We start from the raw sequence: 19,021 nt of genomic DNA, 5'->3' as shown, positions 1-19,021 counted from the left end.
ATTTGCAAAACTTTGATGCTTATGAGCGATGCGAATCACTGCTAAAACGCAATATAACTAGGATTGGCCCACAAGACGATAAGGGCGCAGGTTCAGAGATATCAGATGATATGAATTTGTTTATTTAAGCATTGCCATCATGTCCACTTGCTACGGTTCATGATCACAATTAGGTTAACATAGAGAAGCAATGTGTTCCATGTGTATATATTGTGCGCGTACCAAGTATGGTAATCATGCTATCTTGTAAAAACCACTCTTTACATTCCATTGATCTCTCTTGACAAGATGAAGCAAAAAGAAAAAATACCCGCATTCAAAATGAAATTTGCCGAGTAGCAGAATTGAACTGCTGATCTTCGCATAGCTGTACATGGTACAAGTGCGACGCGTTACCACTGCGCCAACCCGGCGTGCTCATTTTGTGAACATTGAGATTTTATAGGATTAACATCTTTATATACTGTGAAATTTGACACCTAGGATTTTCAAAGTAGCAAAAGCTCAGGTCGCTCGTTTGCATCCTGTCTTTTAGCTGCATTCTGGCACATCAAATCCCAATTTCATGTAAATCTAAATGCCTTCCTGTTGAAATACGAATAGTGCACATCGTACTCCCATGACACGACACATTCGTGAATTTTTTGGACCCCCAAAAACACATTGTATTGTCAGGCAAACTGCAAGTTCAATTGCCAGTACATCACTGCAATGGCAAGGTATATGCATCTATCGGGAAAGCCGACTTTTTGCATCATTCTATGGAAACAAGTCCTCAAAATGGACTTCTTTGCCACAAGTACGGATTGGGAAAGTAGAGCATCTTGTTACCCTTGTTATTTGCACAGAGGATGACCTCGGTATGTGCTTTGATGGCCACGTTGTGTATCTGTGGCTGTTTCACAGCCACCATGGCTGCCTGCAACTATCCGATTTGATGTGGCGTTCATTGGAATTTCATACCTAAAGTTACTTGCATTCAAAACAGGCTAGTATTTGAAAGCTTTGTAATCTGTTCATGATATCTACAACATGAGAAATCTGCATTGCGTGTTGTATATGCTGCGATCTGTTTAGTACAGGCGGTCCAAACGTCAGTACAGCCAGTTTGAACCTCCGAACCATGGTAGAAGCAACGGCGACCCATGACGAAAATAAAGAAAAAAATATTTCATTGTAGGGTACAAATCTACTACTCAGACTAGAAACCGGGGCTGGATCAGCCCGACAGTGTGACTTGAGCGAATCAATAACCTGGGTTGTCAATACCTTGCGTGACAAGAGTCGGGGACTAGCCTCACCTTTGGGTTCCGTACGTAGTTGGTGGGCTGAAGCTACGACCACCTCAATGTACATCATCGCTGCGAAGAACAGGCAACGTATAAACTTACGCTTTCACCCGCCATACACCCCACCGCATCACAGTCCTTTCAGATTTCACACCCCGTCTACTCGGAACTCGTCTCCCATATCTCACGAGCGCGATTTTTGAACCAAGCCTTGGACCAGGTTAGAAGGTCGCCGACGCCAGGATGGCGGATACCGGCGTAGACATCGGATCACTCACGCCAGACCAACAAGCCGCACTTCAGCAATACACTGCTGTGACAGATCAAGCCGTCGACGCCGCGATACCCCTACTCCAGCGAGCGCAGTGGAACGTCAACATTGCCGTAACACGCTTCTTTGATGGCGAACCTACCGAAGATCCCGTCGCCGTTGCTGCCGCACAACAACCCCCACGAGATACCCGGCGGCAAGAAACACTGTTGAATGGCTTCGGAGCGCCTCGATCGTCAACAAGTAGTGGAAGGAGACCAATGATAGAGCCAGCACCTAGGGTCGTCCCGCAGCCAGAAAGCCAGGTCAGCACTCAAGTTCCGCTGGTCCTTGCAATCTTTTTCGCGCCCTTCTCGCTCGTATACTCTTTGTTCTCAAAGAGCTTACGGTTGTTAGGATGGATATTTCCTTTCCTACCTCGTGTATGGGGGAGGCTTACAGCCAGTAACATCAACACGCCTGCGTCGCAACGCAGCACAAGCGGGCGCCGGCCCTTGAACCCACGAGACACGGCTGCCCGATTTATCCGCGAATTCGAGGAGGAATATGGAAGCCACAATTTGCCGTTCTTCGAGAGCGGATACGCTCAAGCCTTCGACCTGGCAAAGAAGAACCTCCAGTTCCTCATGGTCGTCCTCATCAGCCCAGAGCACGACGAAACATCTTCCTTCATCCGCGATACGCTTCTCGCACCTGAAGTCGTCGAGTTTGTACGAAATCCCGATAACAACATCATCCTCTGGGCAGGCAATGTCCAGGATTCCGAAGCATACCAAGTCTCCGCCGCGCTCTCATGCACAAAGTTCCCGTTTACGGGATTGATTGTACACACACCGCAGGTATCTTCGACCGCCATGGGTATCGCTACCCGGGTCACGGGTCCCACACCCCCTCAGCAATATGTTGCCAAGCTGCGCACTGCAATGCAACAGCACACTGAGCCACTGAATCGCGTGCGCAGTCAGCGCGCAGAACAACAGGCCACGCGCAGTATCAGAGAGCAGCAGAATAGTGCATACGAGCGGTCACTTGCGGCTGACCGTGAAAAGGCGCGCAAGAAGAAGGAAGAGGCAGAGCGCAAAGCAAGAGAAGAAAAGGAGGCCCTCGAGCGCGAACAAGCCATTGAGCGCTACGCCCAGAACCTCCAGCAATGGCGCAAGTGGCGCGCAGCCTCCATACGTCCCGAGCCCAATGCCAGCGAAACCAATGTGGTGAGAATTAGTCTGCGCATGCCTGATGCTCAACGTGTAGTGCGCAAGTTTGCAGCAGACGCGGACATTGAGGAACTCTACGCTTTCGTCGAATGTTATGACATCTTGCAGTCTGGAAACGAGGCTGGAGAAAAGGTTGAAGAGCCAAAGGATTTCGAGCACGAATACAAGTTTCAGCTTGTGTCACCCATGCCGAGAGAAGTTTATGATTTGAAGGCTGGGGGCTCGATCAAGCAGCGCATTGGGCGGAGTGGTAATCTCATCGTTGAGCGTACAGACCTTGAAGAAGAAGAAGAAGACGACGACGATGACAACGAGGAATAGGACGCATAATGTATCTAACGAGGCATGGTGTGGCGTTTTGTTACTTGATCATTTAGCGTGGAGACTTGGATGAATGGTATCTGAAGATCAGCAACGACCCGTTGTTAATGCTGTACATGAATCACACAATCATAAATTTCATAATTGCACAAAAGTAGAACATCTCCATGATAATGCAGCAACCTCAGTCAATCACTGACTGGTTCATCTCATTTTCTTCGTTATCTAGCAGCTTAACCGCTGAGGGTATCTATCTTTGGCTGTTGAAAGGCCATATTTTACTTTTATAATCGCCCTGCGCCGAAACAAACACATCGTCATAATGCAATGACAATACATACCGAAATCTAGATGCCCCGTCATGCGGAGGCCTGGAGACAGCAAGCACGCTTCTACCTTGTGGTAGCATGCTACTTCTCTCTCTCGTAGATTGTTGAAATACACGAGCTTCCGCGTTTACATTATGTGAAAAACGCTTAGCCGCTGTAAGTCTGCTTGGGCTGCGGGTACGAGGGACCGAGCTCCTGAATGCTGAGTTTCGCAAGCCACTGGCCCATGTCAATAGCCTTCTCAAGAGGCTTGCCCTGGACAATACCAGCGACGAAACCACCAGCGAATGCATCACCGGCACCGTTGGTGTCGTTGATCTTGTCGCTGCTGATGGCATGTACGGCAACCTCCTTGACCTCAGGTTCACCACCCTCCTTGGCAGTGACGGCGATGGTGGGGTCAGTGCCTTGGGTGAAGACGACTGTCCTTGGTCTGCTGGTGTTCTTCTTGGGCAAGCTGGCAATCTTCTTTGCAATCTCCTTAACGTCCTTGGTCTCAAAGCCATGAGACTCAGCGAACGCTGCGGCTTCGGTCTCATTGCCGATCAGGATGTCGACGTACGGGATGACCTCATCGAGAGGATCCTTGAAGAATTGTGAGATGAATGGAGCGGAGAGGTTGAGAATGAATTGCTGTCAAACAGTCAGTATTCGGTACTTCTATAAGGCCGACTGGAAACGTGTCCGTACCTTGTTCTTTGATGCAGCCTCCTCGGCAAGCGCCTTAATGGCGGGTACGCAGACGGTCAAGTGGAAGCCGCCAACATAGAATACCTTGGCGTTCTCAACCTGCTTCCAGACGTGGTCCTGCTTCAGATGCTCAAGCTTGTAGTTGTTGGCAGCAGCGAGGTCGGTGCACAGTGAGCGGTTGTGGCCAGTGATGACAACACCACAGCGACCGGTGGGGGTCTTCTCATCGTAGAGGTACTCGGTCTTGACACCAGCATCGGCAGAGATCTTCTCGAGAGTCTCGCCGTACTTGTCCTTGCCAATGCAGCCAATGTAGACGACTGAGTTGGGCTCAAGGACGTATGCAGCACCTCGGGCAGTGTTCTGCGCAGCACCACCGGCGATGAGGACGGCCTTGTAGTTCTGGATCAAGTCCTCGTACAATCCCATGTGCTTCTCTGGGTCGGCGAGGATAGCGTCGTTGGGTTTGAGACCATACTTATCCAGAAGAGCTTGATCACTGCGGGCTGTCAATGCAAGTTCTCAATGTAAGCTCATTGCGGTGCTCTTCCACCCCGACGACAGGGATGTATCATGGCAACAAGCTGTCTAGGGGAGGGTGTCTGACTTACCCAACGCCCTGGATATCCAGGAGCGGGTTCTCAAGGCACAGTAGCTCGTAATTTCCAGGCATTGTTGTGGTTGTTGTTATGGTTGCTGTTTTTCTTAGGAAAGGCGATGGTTGGAGTCGTAGCGGGGAGAAAGTGCTTAGTGTGGGGCGGAGTTTCGGACATTGAGGGACAGCAAATCTCGCGCTAAGTTGTGCTAAATTCGCCGAGCCCCACGGCGCGATACTGGCGAGGCGGTGCCGACCAAGCATCCTTGATCATAGGTTCGTTGTGCTTGAGGAAAGGAAGGAGATATGGTTCTGGGCTTCAGCAGTGGTGAGAGGATGGGTATATTACATACGCCTGCCAGGTCATGCTTTACTGCCGTTATTGTCACGCCGTCACGTTCTAGTTACCAAATATCAGACCACCATCTCTAGTCTTTTGCATTAGCGGCCAAGGTTCCATCCAGTGATCATTCTGAGAACGAATGAAGTTTTAAAAAACGTCTGATTGTGTTGTCAATAATTTGTATCTGTCCTGTTTCCTAATATTCCATCCCTCAATACAACACTGCGTAGCTCGTGCAAAACCCCCCCACATCTTCACCCTTGATAACAAGCCCCTGGCCCGTCAAACACCTACATTCATTCTCTTTGAAGAAGCCTGTGGGCTATCAACAATCTCAATAATGACAATGTCATCTTGCATGAATGCTTGTCCCTAACACCCGCACTGGGACAGCTTGCAGATGGCCTGCGTTAGTAACGAGGCTATCCGAGTGAACTGGACCTGGTGAAATCCTATTTCCGCCCTGCCCGTACTAAATCCTGGAACGATGATTCCAGTGCTCGTTTCACTTCTCGGTAGCTCACAATCAGCACGTTTTGCTCGTCCCTGCTGATTAGTCCTATTCTCTCATCTGTACCGGCATCTAGTTTGTTAAGACAGTCCAGGATATGCGCCAGATCCGTAACGGGGTGTCCATTTGCATCCACTTGGTGGAAAACGTAATCGCGGAAGAGTTTAAGATAATAGCGCTCGCCAGTTTCGGCCCATACCGACGATGGATTTGTGCCACTGTTCCCTGGCATACTTTGGGACGCGTCTAGCTCTGGCCGCTCATTGATCATATTGAGCTTGATCAACAGGCGGACCAATCGTGATGATTCCAACTCTTTACCAAGGTGGACTGTGAGGCTGTCCTGGGCATGAAGCTCACTATCAAAAACAGATGCAAACTGATCAGCAATCCCACCAAGGAAAGTATCAATGTCCTTTTGCAGAGGTGCTGGAGAGGTGGGAGATGATGGCGTTCCAGTTGGTGGTTGGGGGTTGAGCAACCATTGAACACATTCCTTGAGGCGGGCCGTATAACTTCTTGTAATGTAGTCCATGGACTTCTGCATCTGTAAGTGAGCTGTTGGGTTGTTGTTCGCGATGCAAAGTATCAACCGCCCAAGTTGAACAAAGTCGTCTGCCTGAAGCTCAGGCACAGATCGCGCATTATCAAACTGAACAATATCCATGATGCCACAGGCATTTAACCGTATGCGGTTTTTTGAAGTGAGTAGGATTTTCGAAGGTGTGATCAATCTTGCAGCCAATCCTGACCCATGTATTGCCTTCAACGCTGACGCAATTTGGACAGTGTAGCCCCATAAAACTTGCTCTGGTACATGCGATGAGGTTGGCTGTCTTCCATGAAATCGCTGCACGGGCTTGAAGTGCTCGTCAGCAAGGGATTTGGAATTCGGATGGTAATCTGTGACGAGAATCAAGGAACTATCGCCAAAGGCTCGAGTGGTAAATGCTTCATGAATAGTAACGACATTGCCGTTCAAAACACGTTTCCATGGTTGAGCAGAGCGAATAGCAGTCTCACTCGTCAGTCGGAAGTTTTCGAGACGTCGCAGTGCGTATGTTTTTCCATCTTTGCTGGATACAGCTCTGTAAATCCAGCTAGCATACCCGAAAGGCGCAGTGTTTTTCTGAGGTGACATATCCAAGCAAAACAACGAATGAAATTGCTCAATGACAGGCAGAGTACTGTTCGGGGCAATCTGGCGTGCGACCTCTGCTTTCTTCTGCAATTCTTCTCGTAGCGCATCGGGTATGAAAAAGTCATGAGCAGTGCGCTGGTAAGCAAGCAAGCCGGTAGGCTGAGGTCCTACCGGCCAGTACAAGTGATAGGCTGGATTCTGGAAAGCATTGGCGTTCTGAAAGTACGTCGCCGAAGCGTCTTGTGCGTAAGGGTTGATGGTAGCGGCCTGGTGGCTTGGACCACCCAGTGTGGATATGCTGGTGGGTGTACTGAACGGATCGTAGCCAAGATTAGGATCAACCTGGACTGATTGTAAGTCGAGATCCTTGTTCGAGCCAGATGGGTGCTAGGCACGCCATGTCAAATCATTCTGAGGACAAAAAATCAGATGTAATAAAAGCCCCACGCACCATCTGCTGACCATCAAAAGACTGTGGAACAAATTCTTGAAAGTCTTGCGAATGCCAATCAATCGTGGGCTCTTTTGCATGCACACGCGGAGTGGTGACAGCTGAAAGAAATCAGCATACGAATGACAGTACAGCCAACGACTGTTCAAAACTCACTGGAACGTTGTGATTTGGGTGTAAAGACGGCAGCGTTAGCCGCCTTGGGAGAGATGGCAGCACTGCGAGGCGAAGGTGTCACAGATCCGTTCGTGTTTGCTTGCAATGGAGTAAAAGATGGCGAGTCAACATTGAACCTCTTTTTGGTGTTCTCATTCTGATTCAGTTTGAGGTTGTCGTGTATGTACGGACAGGCTGGACAGGGTCACTACAGACACTTTGGCAGATGCGGTCACGGGCACTTACTATTCTCGTACCGACAGTGACCGTATATGGTGACATTGCGGCAGAGAGTGTTCTTCGCTTCTGCATAGGGCCAGTCAGATTCAGTGTTAGAGTATACATGTGTGACTGGCTCATACCGCGACCCTTGGGACGAGGAGAGACTACTCCCCTCCGCGAATCTCCCGAAGGACCTCCAAAGGCTGTTGCCATGAATCGCGTCTGGCTTGACGATGGGTTGTTTGTAGCAATATAAGGTTGTTGGCGTGTCTTAGACGCGCTCTGGGGGGACGAGGCGGCACTGTGCGTGGGCTCTGCTGGCTGTGACGTGGGGGGTTTACGGTCAGACCCGGTATCGTCTGATGAGCCTCCTCCCCTACTCCATCTGCCGCCCGACTTGTTCGACTGCTTCCGCCTGTTGCTGCGCGCCTGTTTCTGGGGCGTGGTAGGGGCGTTGCGCCCTTGGGGATTGGGTAGCGAGTCCCGCGACGATGACGACGTCACTTCGGAAAAAGATTCGGTGGTAGAGGATCCGGAGCTTGCAATGACTGTGGCATGTGGGTGGCCCCTAGGAATGGGAAAATATGCAGGCTGATTGGGCGATGTGGAAGAATGCGGCGCGCCTTTGGTCGGCGGCGACGCAGGCTGAATGGTGGGCAACCTGCTACCCTTTTGGTGAATGCTTCCTGCGAGGCCGTTAGAGAGCGAGTCCATCAACGACGTGAAGCTGTATAGGGCGGACGGCTCCCGGAAATCTCCAGGGCCGCCGGCAGACATGGCGGGCGAGATGTTCGCGATAGCGGAGTGGCATGGAGCGGGACAGCACAGCGACAAGTGGGTGAGTACCTTTCGGAATTGCGGGCTATGAGCCACCCCCAACGAGTCCAGCGTCGTCCTGAAGGAGCAGCAGCCGCTTCTCCATCAGCAGGCACAGTCCAAGAAAACAAGGCAAACCAGCGAAGCAGGCGCGCTCGAGTGTGAAGGTGCGATGGCTGAAACCCTGCAGCGCTTCTACGCCTTGCTTGCATGCTTCTGTTTGCCCTGTTTGCACCCGCCCTGCTTAGTCACCCACCCACCCCCACGCCACGACCACCACGATCTCCGCTGTCATCATCATCACGCCACCTCAGACAAGAAAGACCTCACATATACGCATAACTCCATGATAGTATCCTAAAGCACAAAACACTGTCACGACTGGCCCCCCTCCTATGACGGCTCGACATCTGCGCTCGCCCAAAGGACAGCACGCCGCCATGCGACTTCAGCAAGCTACATGATGAAAAGGCTCGCCTTGTCCCCTCTGCCATGTCATAGACACAAAAAGTCAACATAAGCCCCAAAAATACCACAGTAATCTCAAATGTGAAGCATATCGAGTTCGTCACTTTCCCCTCCTTTGCTTGTTCCCCTCACTACAAAAAGTCATCAGGACGTGAACCAAAGCGTGAGTAACTTCCAGATGGCGGACCAGATCCCTCAAGACCTTGTTCCGAGAATCTTTTGATAGACGCCTTGGCTGTTGCACAGGTATCAGGCAGAAACAAATCAGCATATATGAGCTTCATGCAAGCCGATCCTTTGTTGGTGCACAGTGACAGCTAAGGACGGCAGAGGGATCTCGAAGTCCTTGACGATTGATAAGAAGACAGCAACGAGCAGCCTACTACGGCTGCGCTACAGTCAATCAACCGCCTTGGCCGTTGGGCGGTGTATGGCCCCATGAGCTATTGGCGCCCTCGCCGTATGAGCTGAACAGCAGCGGACTTGCCATGTTGGCATTGGAGGCGTATCCGTACTGGTTATTGTTGTTGTTGAAGTTGTTACTATACGTGGCAGATCCCCAGGTCACGGGGCTGCTTCCTTGGGTTCCCCAGGCGGCACCACTGCCAAGACCGCCACTAAAGCTACCGCTGATGGGCCGTAAGGTCCGGTTGGTAGTAGGAGTCAGGGCGTCAGCACTTAGGAGTGAGTTTGCCGAATCTCCTCGTACATGGCCAGACATGCCAGGCTTGGTACCGATCATAGGAGACCTACGAATATCGTTCCCGAACCCATTGGAATTCATCATGGGCGGTGATGCTGGGCCAGGCGCACGGTTCCAAATCGAGTTCGAATTCGACTGACCATCGGGCACTGAGGGTAGGTTGGGTGGTTGGCGGATGGAAGAAGTAGATGCAGTCCTACCCATGGGCGCAGAAAGCAATCCAGACGCAGGAGCGGGAGACAAAGGCTTGTAGTTCCTGACCGAGTTGACCAAGTCATTGATCGAATAAGTTGCCGGGGCGTATGTGGTATCGTTAACAACAGTGGTGTCGTCAAATGTCTGCTCCGGTGGGGTAGGTGGAATGTTTTCATCTTCTTCGACCAGTGGGTCCAATCCAGCCTCCTCTCCTACCAGGTCATCTACCATGTTTCGCATCGCATTGTCCTTGGCGAGCGTGATAGACGCGGATTCCGAGGCTGCAGCAATACTGAAAGACTTTTGGTCATCTGGAATCGGTGCCTCTACATGCTGAAAAAGAGGCATATCAGCTGCTTGCACAGACAGAACAGGAGAGCCGTCAGGCTGATTGGTGGGGCTCGCTAACAGTTCAGATGGCACACCTTCTTCCCGATAGATGAATCGCGGGCCTGCGAGGTCCAGAGGAGCATCTGGGTTCTGTACAAGAAGAAGACCGTCGATAAGCAGGTCTTTGACTCGCATGAGCATCTCGACATTCGGGTGGTTCCGGTTCAACTCGCTCCACTTTGGTTTCATCTTGTCCCCATTGTACCACACCTTCATAGTGTCAGGGTGAATAAGGGGCTCAAACCCGATGGTGTCTGTATCCTCCTCGAGCATGTAGACTTCCTTGGGCAGCTGGTCGACCGGGAAACTGGAGGCCAGGAGGGAGAGCGTCGCGGCGTATGCCTTCCACAGCTCTTGCACGTCGACAGTGTTCAGGGTGTCAGCAATGTTGGCATTAAGTACCTGCCAGTAGCGCGTGAACCATGTGCTATACAGGCGAAGTCCTGGCAGGATACGTCGGGCTACAGCAGTGATCTTGTCTGAGAGCTGCATCGTGCGTTCTCCATTCTGGTGCTTCACGTCGTTGCCTTCCGACAGACGGTCCAGTTCTGGCTGCAAAACCTGCAGGAGAATGAAGAATGTCTTGACATTCAGACGGAGGTAGTAGAAATATGTGCGCATAATGTTGGGAGGGGGGTCTTCGCCTGGAAGAGTCAGCGCAGTCAAATACGGAGAATTCTAGACATACTTTGCAGCTGAACTGTGGCAAAGTACTCTGCCGACATGTTGATGAGAATTATCTTGGTCAAAATAGAATCCAGCGGGCGTTCCTTGAGCTCAATGGCTAGATGGCTGAGTACCTCGCCTTCCAACTCATCGTGTGCCGCGAATTCCTCGCCCTTGTAGATCTTGCTATGCAACCGGATGAACCATGCGATAAGAGCACGACCAGTCGTTCCTTCGGCTGACTTGTGGTTGTTGATGAGCTGTCCGTTGTCCCATGCAGCGATAACGCGCTTGAATTCGGTGGCCAGGTTGGCCTTGGCCTGAGGGTATGGTTCTTTGCTTGCAAGTGAGCGGTATAGGTGGTACACGCAACGGAAATGGTCACCGTCCTCGCGCGCAATTACGGCGAGCTGATTCGGTGCGTGTCCAGAGTCTGGGTAAATCTCAGCCGCCAGATCGTAATATCCCTTGGCGGGGCCCCAATTGCGCTCTTTGTTCTTATCGACGAGTTCGGTCTCGCGGTAGCGGGAGAGATCGCCGAGTTGGATGAGCGTCTGGTGGCACGAGAAGAGAACCTGCGTCTTCCAATTCGCGGGAATGGGTCGGCGCGGAGACGATTTGGAGGCTGCATTACGGTTAAGCTTGGCGTGGCTGACGGGGAGAGGGAGCCTACTGTCGTCCTTCCATTTCTGGGCAATCTTGCGCAGCTCGGGAATGCCATGGAACTGGGCATCAAGATTCAGAATATACTGGCGGTAGAAGCGCTGGCTGGCCTTGATGAATTGGAGATATGTCTTTTGAAACTTTCGGATCTCCACGACATGGTCCTTGGAGCGCTTGAGCTGCCCACGTGTTAGTGCCGTTGCAAGCGTGGAGATTCGATAGTGCATACAAGCTTATGTTCTTGTCGGAAAGCGGCGTTGACCTTGAGATGGGCGTTCCACAGCGCCGTCTGGAGTTCGTGGGCGGTCGCGTATTCGAAGTTGCAGATGAGGGTCTCGCAGGCGGCACGGTACCTATAGGGGCTTAGTAGTCGCGAGAATTGGGAGACATCGTTGCCTACTCTTGCAGCACGGCAGCTAATTCGGCGCACCCGGAGCCGCCATCGACGCGCCTGTAGAGCTCCGTCGCAATCGCTCTCGCCCGCCTGTGGTGAGTCAGCATGTGGCGTAGTGGGACGGGGGCAAGGGAGAAAAGCGCACCTGTCGAGTTGTTCGGTGTTGGCGGCCATGGCTAGAGTATGCAGGAGCCGGCGACGTTCAGATGTGACCCCACGGTCGGCGGGCAGGTCAGACCAAGGCACGGAGCAGGCGGCGGGCGTTGTGGCTGGCGTGCTCCATTTATGGTGAAGTGGCGTGCCCTGGGTAGAGGACAATCAGCGCGGGCGAGGGTCTCGGAAGCAAACAGCACCCAAGACGCAGGAATGTATGGCGTCAGAAGAGGAGGCGATGGCCGTGGTGGAGAGGTGTGAGAAAGTCAAGTCGGCGGCGGCTGAGTCGCGAACTAGTGGCCATGAACGTCGGAGCTAAGCAGCCACGTCCCGGCCGACTACCATGTCCTCCCTGTACTACGTACACCATCTATGACTACATACACATACTACTATCCTACCCGCCCGCCCGCCCACCACATCACACCACATTCTCGATTTGCCACCCCGCGCCATTGAGACAGCCTCGCAGCACAAGACTCGGGCGCCATCACTCGCCAGTCAAAGGTACTGCCCAATTTCATACTACGCCTCCTTCTAGTCAACCCAGCAAGCAAACACACACAAAAAAATAATGGGAGTCAAGCGCTCACACCGCGACTCGTCGTCACCAGACGCTCACAGCACCTCGTACTCACGTGAGGCATCGGTCGATATCAAGATTGTCCAGCTAGACGCCGATTCCGCTGTATCACACGAGCACGCCGTCATGAAGTGCTCACTGCCCCCGCACGACCCGCTTACCTTTGCTTCCATTGAGGAACACGATGTCCATTACCATCAGGTCCACATGAACCGTTGCAGCGAATGCCACAAAAACTTCCCAGACCAGCACTATCTGCACCTGCATATTGCAGAGTACCATGACCCCATCAACGCTGCCAAGCGGGATCAGGGAGAGAAAACGGTAGGTTATGCGTCTTTGCTTCGTTTCTTGCATGTCCGCTCCTAGCCCCCAGATTCTCGTTCCTGCTCAAAAGGCGACAAGACCTCCATCTGCATCTGGGGGCTTCAAGTGTAGCGGTGATAAGTACGTCCAACAGCATACTATGGGCCTTCCAACTGATCTGTTCCAGTATGCCTGTCTTTTGCCAGAGTGCGATCGACTATGCAGCACGCCTCAGAAGCGCCGCTTGCACTGCATAGATAAGCATCAGTTTCCCCGCGAGTATGATTTCGTTGTCGTAAAAGATGGCATCGATAGACGAAGCAGCATGCTGATACCCCCTCATCGACGGAGAAGCTCTACATTGAGCTCAGCAGGAGGTACCAGTGGAGCGACTGGAAGGAAGAGAGGTGAGTCGAGTGCAAGTACGGTAGGTGACAGTATGGATGTCGTTCGCGACCAAGACGAAGAAGAGAAAGAAGAACACAGTCAAGGAGAGACTCGACGCTATCCTACCAAGCTTCACGGACGTGGAGGGTTTGGCCAAGGTCAAAGCCCAGGTCGTACAGTTGGGCGTGGAAGTCCCCAAGCGAGTGTCTCTCCCAAGTCCACCTCATCAGCGCAAACTGTAGACCCTATGGATAGTCTAACGTCGAGTATGTCCGCCCTCAAGTTTATTCCTCATAGTGTACGTATGGCGCGTGGCAGAGGAAGAGGGCAGGTGGTCTAGAGGTCGGTAAAAACACGATACGAATTCAAGGCTAGCATTCCATTTATCCTTTTTGTCAAAGTACTTGGTGTGTATGTGTATGATATGTGTGTGTCTTCAGACTCTTCCAAGTGTGACATTATATCGCGTAGTTCCTGGCACATTTGCTGGCTGTGGCCTAGATTGGACGCAAGAAAAACAAAACTATCTAATTATGCGCTTACAAACTCTGATTAGAACGTTGAAGGCTTATCTGGGCAGTACTGTGTCGTTTGTTGGCTGTAAGCAGGTTGCATATTTAGACCACATACTACCTACCTATAGTAAGGCTTCAGAACGACAGCCACCTTGCCCTCTCTCGATGCATTGGTTGTTCCAGCAAGAAGGTTACTCTGTTGGTGTTTACACAGTCCGCTTGTGGTGTCCCCCAATGGTATGTAACCCTGCAGGCTAGCCAAAGTGGAGCTTACACGTTTCCTGCCATGTGTCCTGCTACGCGTGATTCTCACCTCATCGTCACAACTGCACCATCTCTACAAGCGCGCAAAACTCACATGTTTTTCCAGACCCTCGGGCATTTAAAGCCACCATGAAGCCAGCAACCGTGACAACATGCACGACAAGCAAACAAAATTCTCCGCTATAAGAAATAGACAATCGCCAATCTCCAAGGAAGTCCCAAGCACATATCGCAAGCGCGTATAATCTCACTTTCCTTTACCGAAGCCCAAGAAGATTGTGGCGCAGACTCAAATACTGCCCAGATCGTCTCATTGAAAAGGGTTGAGCCAGCAAAAAGTAAGTCTGTCTGTGCACGAATTAAGGGGATACCCGTAAAGCTCGGCTGACATGCCGCCCGTATCTAACAGTGCACCGCCGAAGGTCCAGTGTATGGCGACCAATGTTAGACCGCGATTGTACGAATAGTGCGGTATTAGTCGCTCTTCAACTAAATGCTGAGAGGAGCAGCTTGGAGGCGTCAAGAAAAGCCCGAACGACAAAAATAAATGCTGAGACGGAGCTGAGTCCTTCGGAAGAACAACCCAACGCTATGGCACCTTCCCAACAAACTCGGAGCTCGCGAAGAGAGGAGATGGCTGCATTCCGCTTTCCTGCACCGGAAGATCGACATGCCCTCAATATATTTATACCAGAGCCTCAGATGAATAGCCCGAACGAGCGCGCATCACCGACTTCGGATACGACATTGTTTGACGACGATGATTTGGATGTACCACCCATGAGCCAAATAACAGATGGTCATTTAATGCATGGCTGTACAGTAGTTGAGGACAATAGGTCAACAAACCAAAGCCTGTATACAGCTTTCCATCGAGTCCAGGAGCACGCCGCGATCCCCATCCAGAGACGAAGTAGACAGCACCAATGCCATGGATCCTCTAGTCAGGTCTATGACCCTGTCAGTACACGACACCAGCTGCGCAGTGCTCGATATAATGCTACGATGGACATCTTGACTGCTGAAGAACGGGAAATGGAGTACCAACACCGCCATACTTTCATAGGTACCGCTTCGCTCGAAGAGTTTCTTGATCTTCTGGAGATTTCGTCCTCGCATCGTGTTATGCGGAGCGCAGTAGTGAGGGCCTTTGTACGATTGGCATCAACAGAACAGCTGTATGCTCGTCAATGCTCTACGAAACTAGACAGGTGGGGGCTGGTAGCACGAACGACATTGGATTACAGGGATACTGCTAGCGTCGATTATGTTGTACAATCGCGGATTAAATTAGGCTCGATCTCGTTACGGCAACTTCTTGACATGGTTCCCTTTGACCAAGACAACGGGGCGGCGGTTACAAAAGTCGTGGACGCCTTTTCCGCTGCAAGCCATATGGATGCGAAGACCACCATGGACATGAGCAACAAGGCCAGAGCGCTCAGGAGTTGGATCGTCTCACAGCAGATGGATGCAGGTTGGTGCTGAATGAAACCGAGCTGGCTCAAATGCCCATAGCTCGGCCTTGCTCAAATGTTCTACAATAAGCTTTGCTGTATTTGTTTCCAAAAGAGAGGCTTACAGGACGTATGCACGGTGACGTAGCCATGACACGCCCGTAGTTCTGACAAGCCCGTAACCCACAAACATTGTGTAGCGCATGGGGACGTTTTGGGACGTTGTACTGATTCCTCGTAATATGGCAAAACAGCCCATGATAAATGCTGTTTTGACGTTGCTACTCTAGGCTTGTTGAAACTCGTCCGCTAGGCTTGCCAGGAGGCGAGATTGTCGCCCGTTGGACTCGATCCGCCGGCGGCTTTGCCCCGAGGAAGGATACGATGATCTGTCCATGTAGCGCACATGATCTCCCCGGATCGCCCATCAAGCAAGAAACAGGGGCGGCGATGTCGATGCCGTCAGTCTTGAGCGTAGATGCAGACGGGCGGACGCTGCGGATGTCGTCTGGCAGGATTTGGCAGTGCTGGTGGCACCCGTGCTCGGCGCCAACCTCCCTCCAAGGGACGCCAACACCGCCGTGATACTTGGCACTTCGTGTCAGGCCTACCGCTTTGGTCTGAATTTCAAACGGGGCGCAGGTCGTACTTGTGAGATGAGACACTTTTTAAGCGTCTCAGGCTCGGCTGCCAAGGCTGCTACCCAGTCGTTGCACCCAACCCCGGCCTTGAACCACGCGGAGAGATGACTTCCAAGCGTCGCACTGTCGCCCAGCACCTGCTGCGGCACCGCGCCATGACTTGGCCTCACCTCCCAAGGGGTTTCATAACCTCATCGCGCCTCGCACTCTACGTAGGAAGAATTCGAGATTTCTCCTTTTCCCTACGACATACTTGCGCTACACTCGCTCTCCAACACTCTCTCTTTCTTTCACTGTCTCACACTCTCGTCCTTTGCTAGCCACTCGACGCACCTTCGTTTCTCCACCTCGCCATATGCCTGCTTTCTATTCGTGATAATCTTGAAGATCCGTCATGAGGCCTTCCAGCCTGTTTTTCGGCGCAGTTGGAATACTGTCGCCAATCACCACATCCGCATTAGAGTTGAATGTTGATGATCCAGGTTCGCTCTCCCCTGCATAAGTCTATGTAGCCTCCGTTAACATGATTAGCCTCTATCAAAGAAGCAACTAAAGTTGTTGCTGCAGGCCTTCGAGAATGGTACACCGGTGACCGACCCGGAGATGTCCCGGGAAACTTGCCAGACCCCTACTACTGGTGGCTATGCGGTGCCATGTTTGGTTCCTTTGTCGACTACTGGTACTACACTGGTGATGATACATACAACAATATCACAACACAAGCCATGGTGCATCAAATAGGTCAACCACAGGCTTTTATGCCGCCCAACCAGACCAGTACCCTAGGAAACGACGATCAAGCCTTTTGGGCATTGACGGCCCTATCAGCAGCTGAAAACAAGCTTCCAGACGCCGAAGGACAAATGTCCTGGTTATCACTCGCTATCGCAGTTTTCAACACGCAGGTGCCGCGTTGGAATCCTAGGACCTGTGGAGGTGGTCTTAACTGGCAGATTTTCTCCTTCAACAACGGCTTCGACTACAAGAACACAATCTCGAACGGATGCTTCTTCAACATTGCTGCAAGGCTTGCAAAATACACCAAAAACGACACCTATACGGAGTGGGCGATAAGAGCGTGGGAGTGGGAACTCAGCGTCGGTCTGATGAGCCCAGATTATCATTTCTATGATGGAACCAGCGAGCGACAAAATTGTACAGAGTTGAACCATATCCAATGGACATACAACGCAGGTATTCACATGTCGGGCGCCGCAGCATTGTGGAATATGTCAGAGACCAGGGGTAATGCTGTAAGTTCTTCCCGCAAAATTCACCCTTTCTCTCTAAACTTTCTTCTAACACAACACAGAGCCAAGCTGAATATTGGCGAACACGTTTGGAGGGAATTATCGACGGTGTTGGTGTTTTCTTCAACCCGGAAGGTGCACCAGACGTCATGAGTGAAGTAGCTTGCGAGCGAAACGGACTTTGCGATCACGACCAGCGCTCTTTCAAGGCCTATCTCAGCCGCTGGATGGGATACACAATGTTGACCGCTCCCTGGACAAGAGAAAAGATCATGCCCAAGCTCAGGGCTTCTGCAGCAGCAGCAGCAAAACAGTGCGGACCAGGAAAAGGCGGATGTGGTCTTCGTTGGTGGAGGAACGGCGTAAACGACGGAGAAGTCGGCGTCGGAGAGCAAATGTCTGCATTGGAGGTGATGCAAAATCTCCTCATTGACCAGGTCGCTGGACCGGTCGGATTGGACACGGGAGGCATCAGTAAAAACGACCCGAATGCTGGAAGTGATGCTGGAAGTTTCGAGGTCAAGCACGATGCGATAACAACTGGGGATAAGGCTGGTGCAGCCATTCTCACTATCATAGTTGTTTCCATACTATTTGGTGGAGCATGGTGGATGATAATGGGCGAATAACTGCCCCTATATTAATTTCATTTAATTCTTGGTTCAAATGTGTCCCTTTTCTGTGCCAATTGTCTAACTCGTCGTAAACAATCACGCGTCTAGTCCTCCGCTTACGCGTATATTCTTAGATTTACGCATCTTGGCTACTTGACTTTTCTGGGCTTACAATATACTTGCATGATTCAGTCGCAGACTAAATCAACCAAACATTCATTTAGTCTGGAAACCCCTACCACTGGATCTAGCAGCTTCCCTGTCAGTTCCCCGCATCTATCTGGAACTCGATCGGTCACCGTGCTCGGGGCATGCTCGGGTGTCCCAACTTGTTCTGCTATTTTGAGAACTCGCGAACAGCCTGTCCCAGTATCCATTTGAAAATGCGCCTAGAGAAATATTTATACACACATAACGAATTGTCGCGAAATTGTAGTTTCCTTATCTACAGGGATGACATGTGTGGTGGGAACTGAGTCATGTGGAATACGTAGCTGTGGGGCATAACAAACGTTATGTGTTGGGGATCCGCCAGTACGAGGACTACTTTCACGCGTGTATGCGATGCTGTTAGATGAAAAAAATGTGTAAAGCTAACGCCCAAATCTGAGATGCGCCTCTGACGTGCACTTTCTGCTGTATTAATAATGCATCAGTATGTCTCTTCGATAATCTGGAGAACCGGAAGATGAAGGCTCTACAACCTCGATGCCGAAGCATGAAAGTAGAGCACAACCATAACCTTTCCAATATCTAGAAGCATCAATCGACTCTTGCGCTGCGGGAGCTTTTCTTGCTATACGTGTGACATCTTTAGGGTCGTTGTAGATAAATTCTCGTATTGAGTTAGGGTACAGTAGCTACTTACGTATGTGGTTGCATCGATTTTCCGTGTTTGCCGAATACGGAAGAGGGGCATTTGTAAGCCCAGTTGATTACATACACAACCTCATCACAAACATAAAGACTCTCCAAACACACTTTCTTCAGTTAAACCAAATTCCTTAAAGTTTATTGAAATAG

General features: G+C 51.2%; 8 protein-coding genes across 8 annotated transcripts; 5 read left to right on the top strand and 3 right to left on the bottom strand.

Moving 5' to 3' along the window:
• Positions 1 to 1,532: 1,532 nt before the first annotated feature.
• Positions 1,533 to 3,095, top strand: COCCADRAFT_84686 (uncharacterized protein; the record flags this gene model as incomplete). Its single annotated transcript, XM_007709815.1, has 1 exon — positions 1,533 to 3,095. One exon carries the CDS (start codon positions 1,533 to 1,535, stop codon positions 3,093 to 3,095), a length of 1,563 nt encoding a protein of 520 aa, XP_007708005.1.
• Positions 3,096 to 3,571: 476 nt separating this feature from the next.
• Positions 3,572 to 4,787, bottom strand: COCCADRAFT_33101 (uncharacterized protein; the record flags this gene model as incomplete). The annotated part of the gene is made up of 3 exons (XM_007709768.1): positions 3,572 to 4,057; positions 4,115 to 4,613; positions 4,726 to 4,787. The coding sequence occupies 3 exons, from the start codon at positions 4,785 to 4,787 to the stop codon at positions 3,572 to 3,574; spliced, it is 1,047 nt and encodes a 348-aa protein (XP_007707958.1).
• Positions 4,788 to 5,504: 717 nt separating this feature from the next.
• COCCADRAFT_84673 (uncharacterized protein) lies at positions 5,505 to 8,310 on the bottom strand (the record flags this gene model as incomplete). Its single annotated transcript, XM_007709814.1, has 5 exons — positions 5,505 to 7,046; positions 7,156 to 7,256; positions 7,312 to 7,506; positions 7,558 to 7,617; positions 7,674 to 8,310. The coding sequence occupies 5 exons, from the start codon at positions 8,308 to 8,310 to the stop codon at positions 5,505 to 5,507; spliced, it is 2,535 nt and encodes an 844-aa protein (XP_007708004.1).
• A 910-nt stretch (positions 8,311 to 9,220) lies between these two features.
• Positions 9,221 to 12,002, bottom strand: COCCADRAFT_84892 (uncharacterized protein; the record flags this gene model as incomplete). The annotated part of the gene is made up of 6 exons (XM_007709813.1): positions 9,221 to 10,749; positions 10,794 to 11,396; positions 11,445 to 11,613; positions 11,664 to 11,787; positions 11,835 to 11,918; positions 11,974 to 12,002. The coding sequence occupies 6 exons, from the start codon at positions 12,000 to 12,002 to the stop codon at positions 9,221 to 9,223; spliced, it is 2,538 nt and encodes an 845-aa protein (XP_007708003.1).
• Positions 12,003 to 12,555: 553 nt separating this feature from the next.
• Positions 12,556 to 13,597, top strand: COCCADRAFT_33098 (uncharacterized protein; the record flags this gene model as incomplete). Its single annotated transcript, XM_007709767.1, has 2 exons — positions 12,556 to 12,888; positions 13,058 to 13,597. 2 exons carry the CDS (start codon positions 12,556 to 12,558, stop codon positions 13,595 to 13,597), a joined length of 873 nt encoding a protein of 290 aa, XP_007707957.1.
• An 847-nt stretch (positions 13,598 to 14,444) lies between these two features.
• COCCADRAFT_84894 (uncharacterized protein) lies at positions 14,445 to 15,524 on the top strand (the record flags this gene model as incomplete). The annotated part of the gene is made up of 1 exon (XM_007709812.1): positions 14,445 to 15,524. A coding segment is annotated over one exon (1,080 nt), but the record flags the coding sequence as incomplete, so codon positions are not given.
• Positions 15,525 to 15,877: 353 nt separating this feature from the next.
• On the top strand, positions 15,878 to 16,078 carry COCCADRAFT_84707 (uncharacterized protein; the record flags this gene model as incomplete). The annotated part of the gene is made up of 1 exon (XM_007709811.1): positions 15,878 to 16,078. One exon carries the CDS (start codon positions 15,878 to 15,880, stop codon positions 16,076 to 16,078), a length of 201 nt encoding a protein of 66 aa, XP_007708001.1.
• Positions 16,079 to 16,528: 450 nt separating this feature from the next.
• COCCADRAFT_1438 (glycoside hydrolase family 76 protein) lies at positions 16,529 to 18,013 on the top strand (the record flags this gene model as incomplete). Its single annotated transcript, XM_007709726.1, has 3 exons — positions 16,529 to 16,616; positions 16,666 to 17,387; positions 17,447 to 18,013. 3 exons carry the CDS (start codon positions 16,529 to 16,531, stop codon positions 18,011 to 18,013), a joined length of 1,377 nt encoding a protein of 458 aa, XP_007707916.1.
• Between the last annotated feature and the right edge of the window lie 1,008 nt (positions 18,014 to 19,021).

The sequence above is a fragment of the Bipolaris zeicola genome (genome assembly GCF_000523435.1).
Source record: "Bipolaris zeicola 26-R-13 unplaced genomic scaffold scaffold_11, whole genome shotgun sequence".
Classification (NCBI taxonomy): domain Eukaryota; kingdom Fungi; phylum Ascomycota; class Dothideomycetes; order Pleosporales; family Pleosporaceae; genus Bipolaris; species Bipolaris zeicola.
This window is presented reverse-complemented; position numbering and strand designations above follow the sequence as displayed.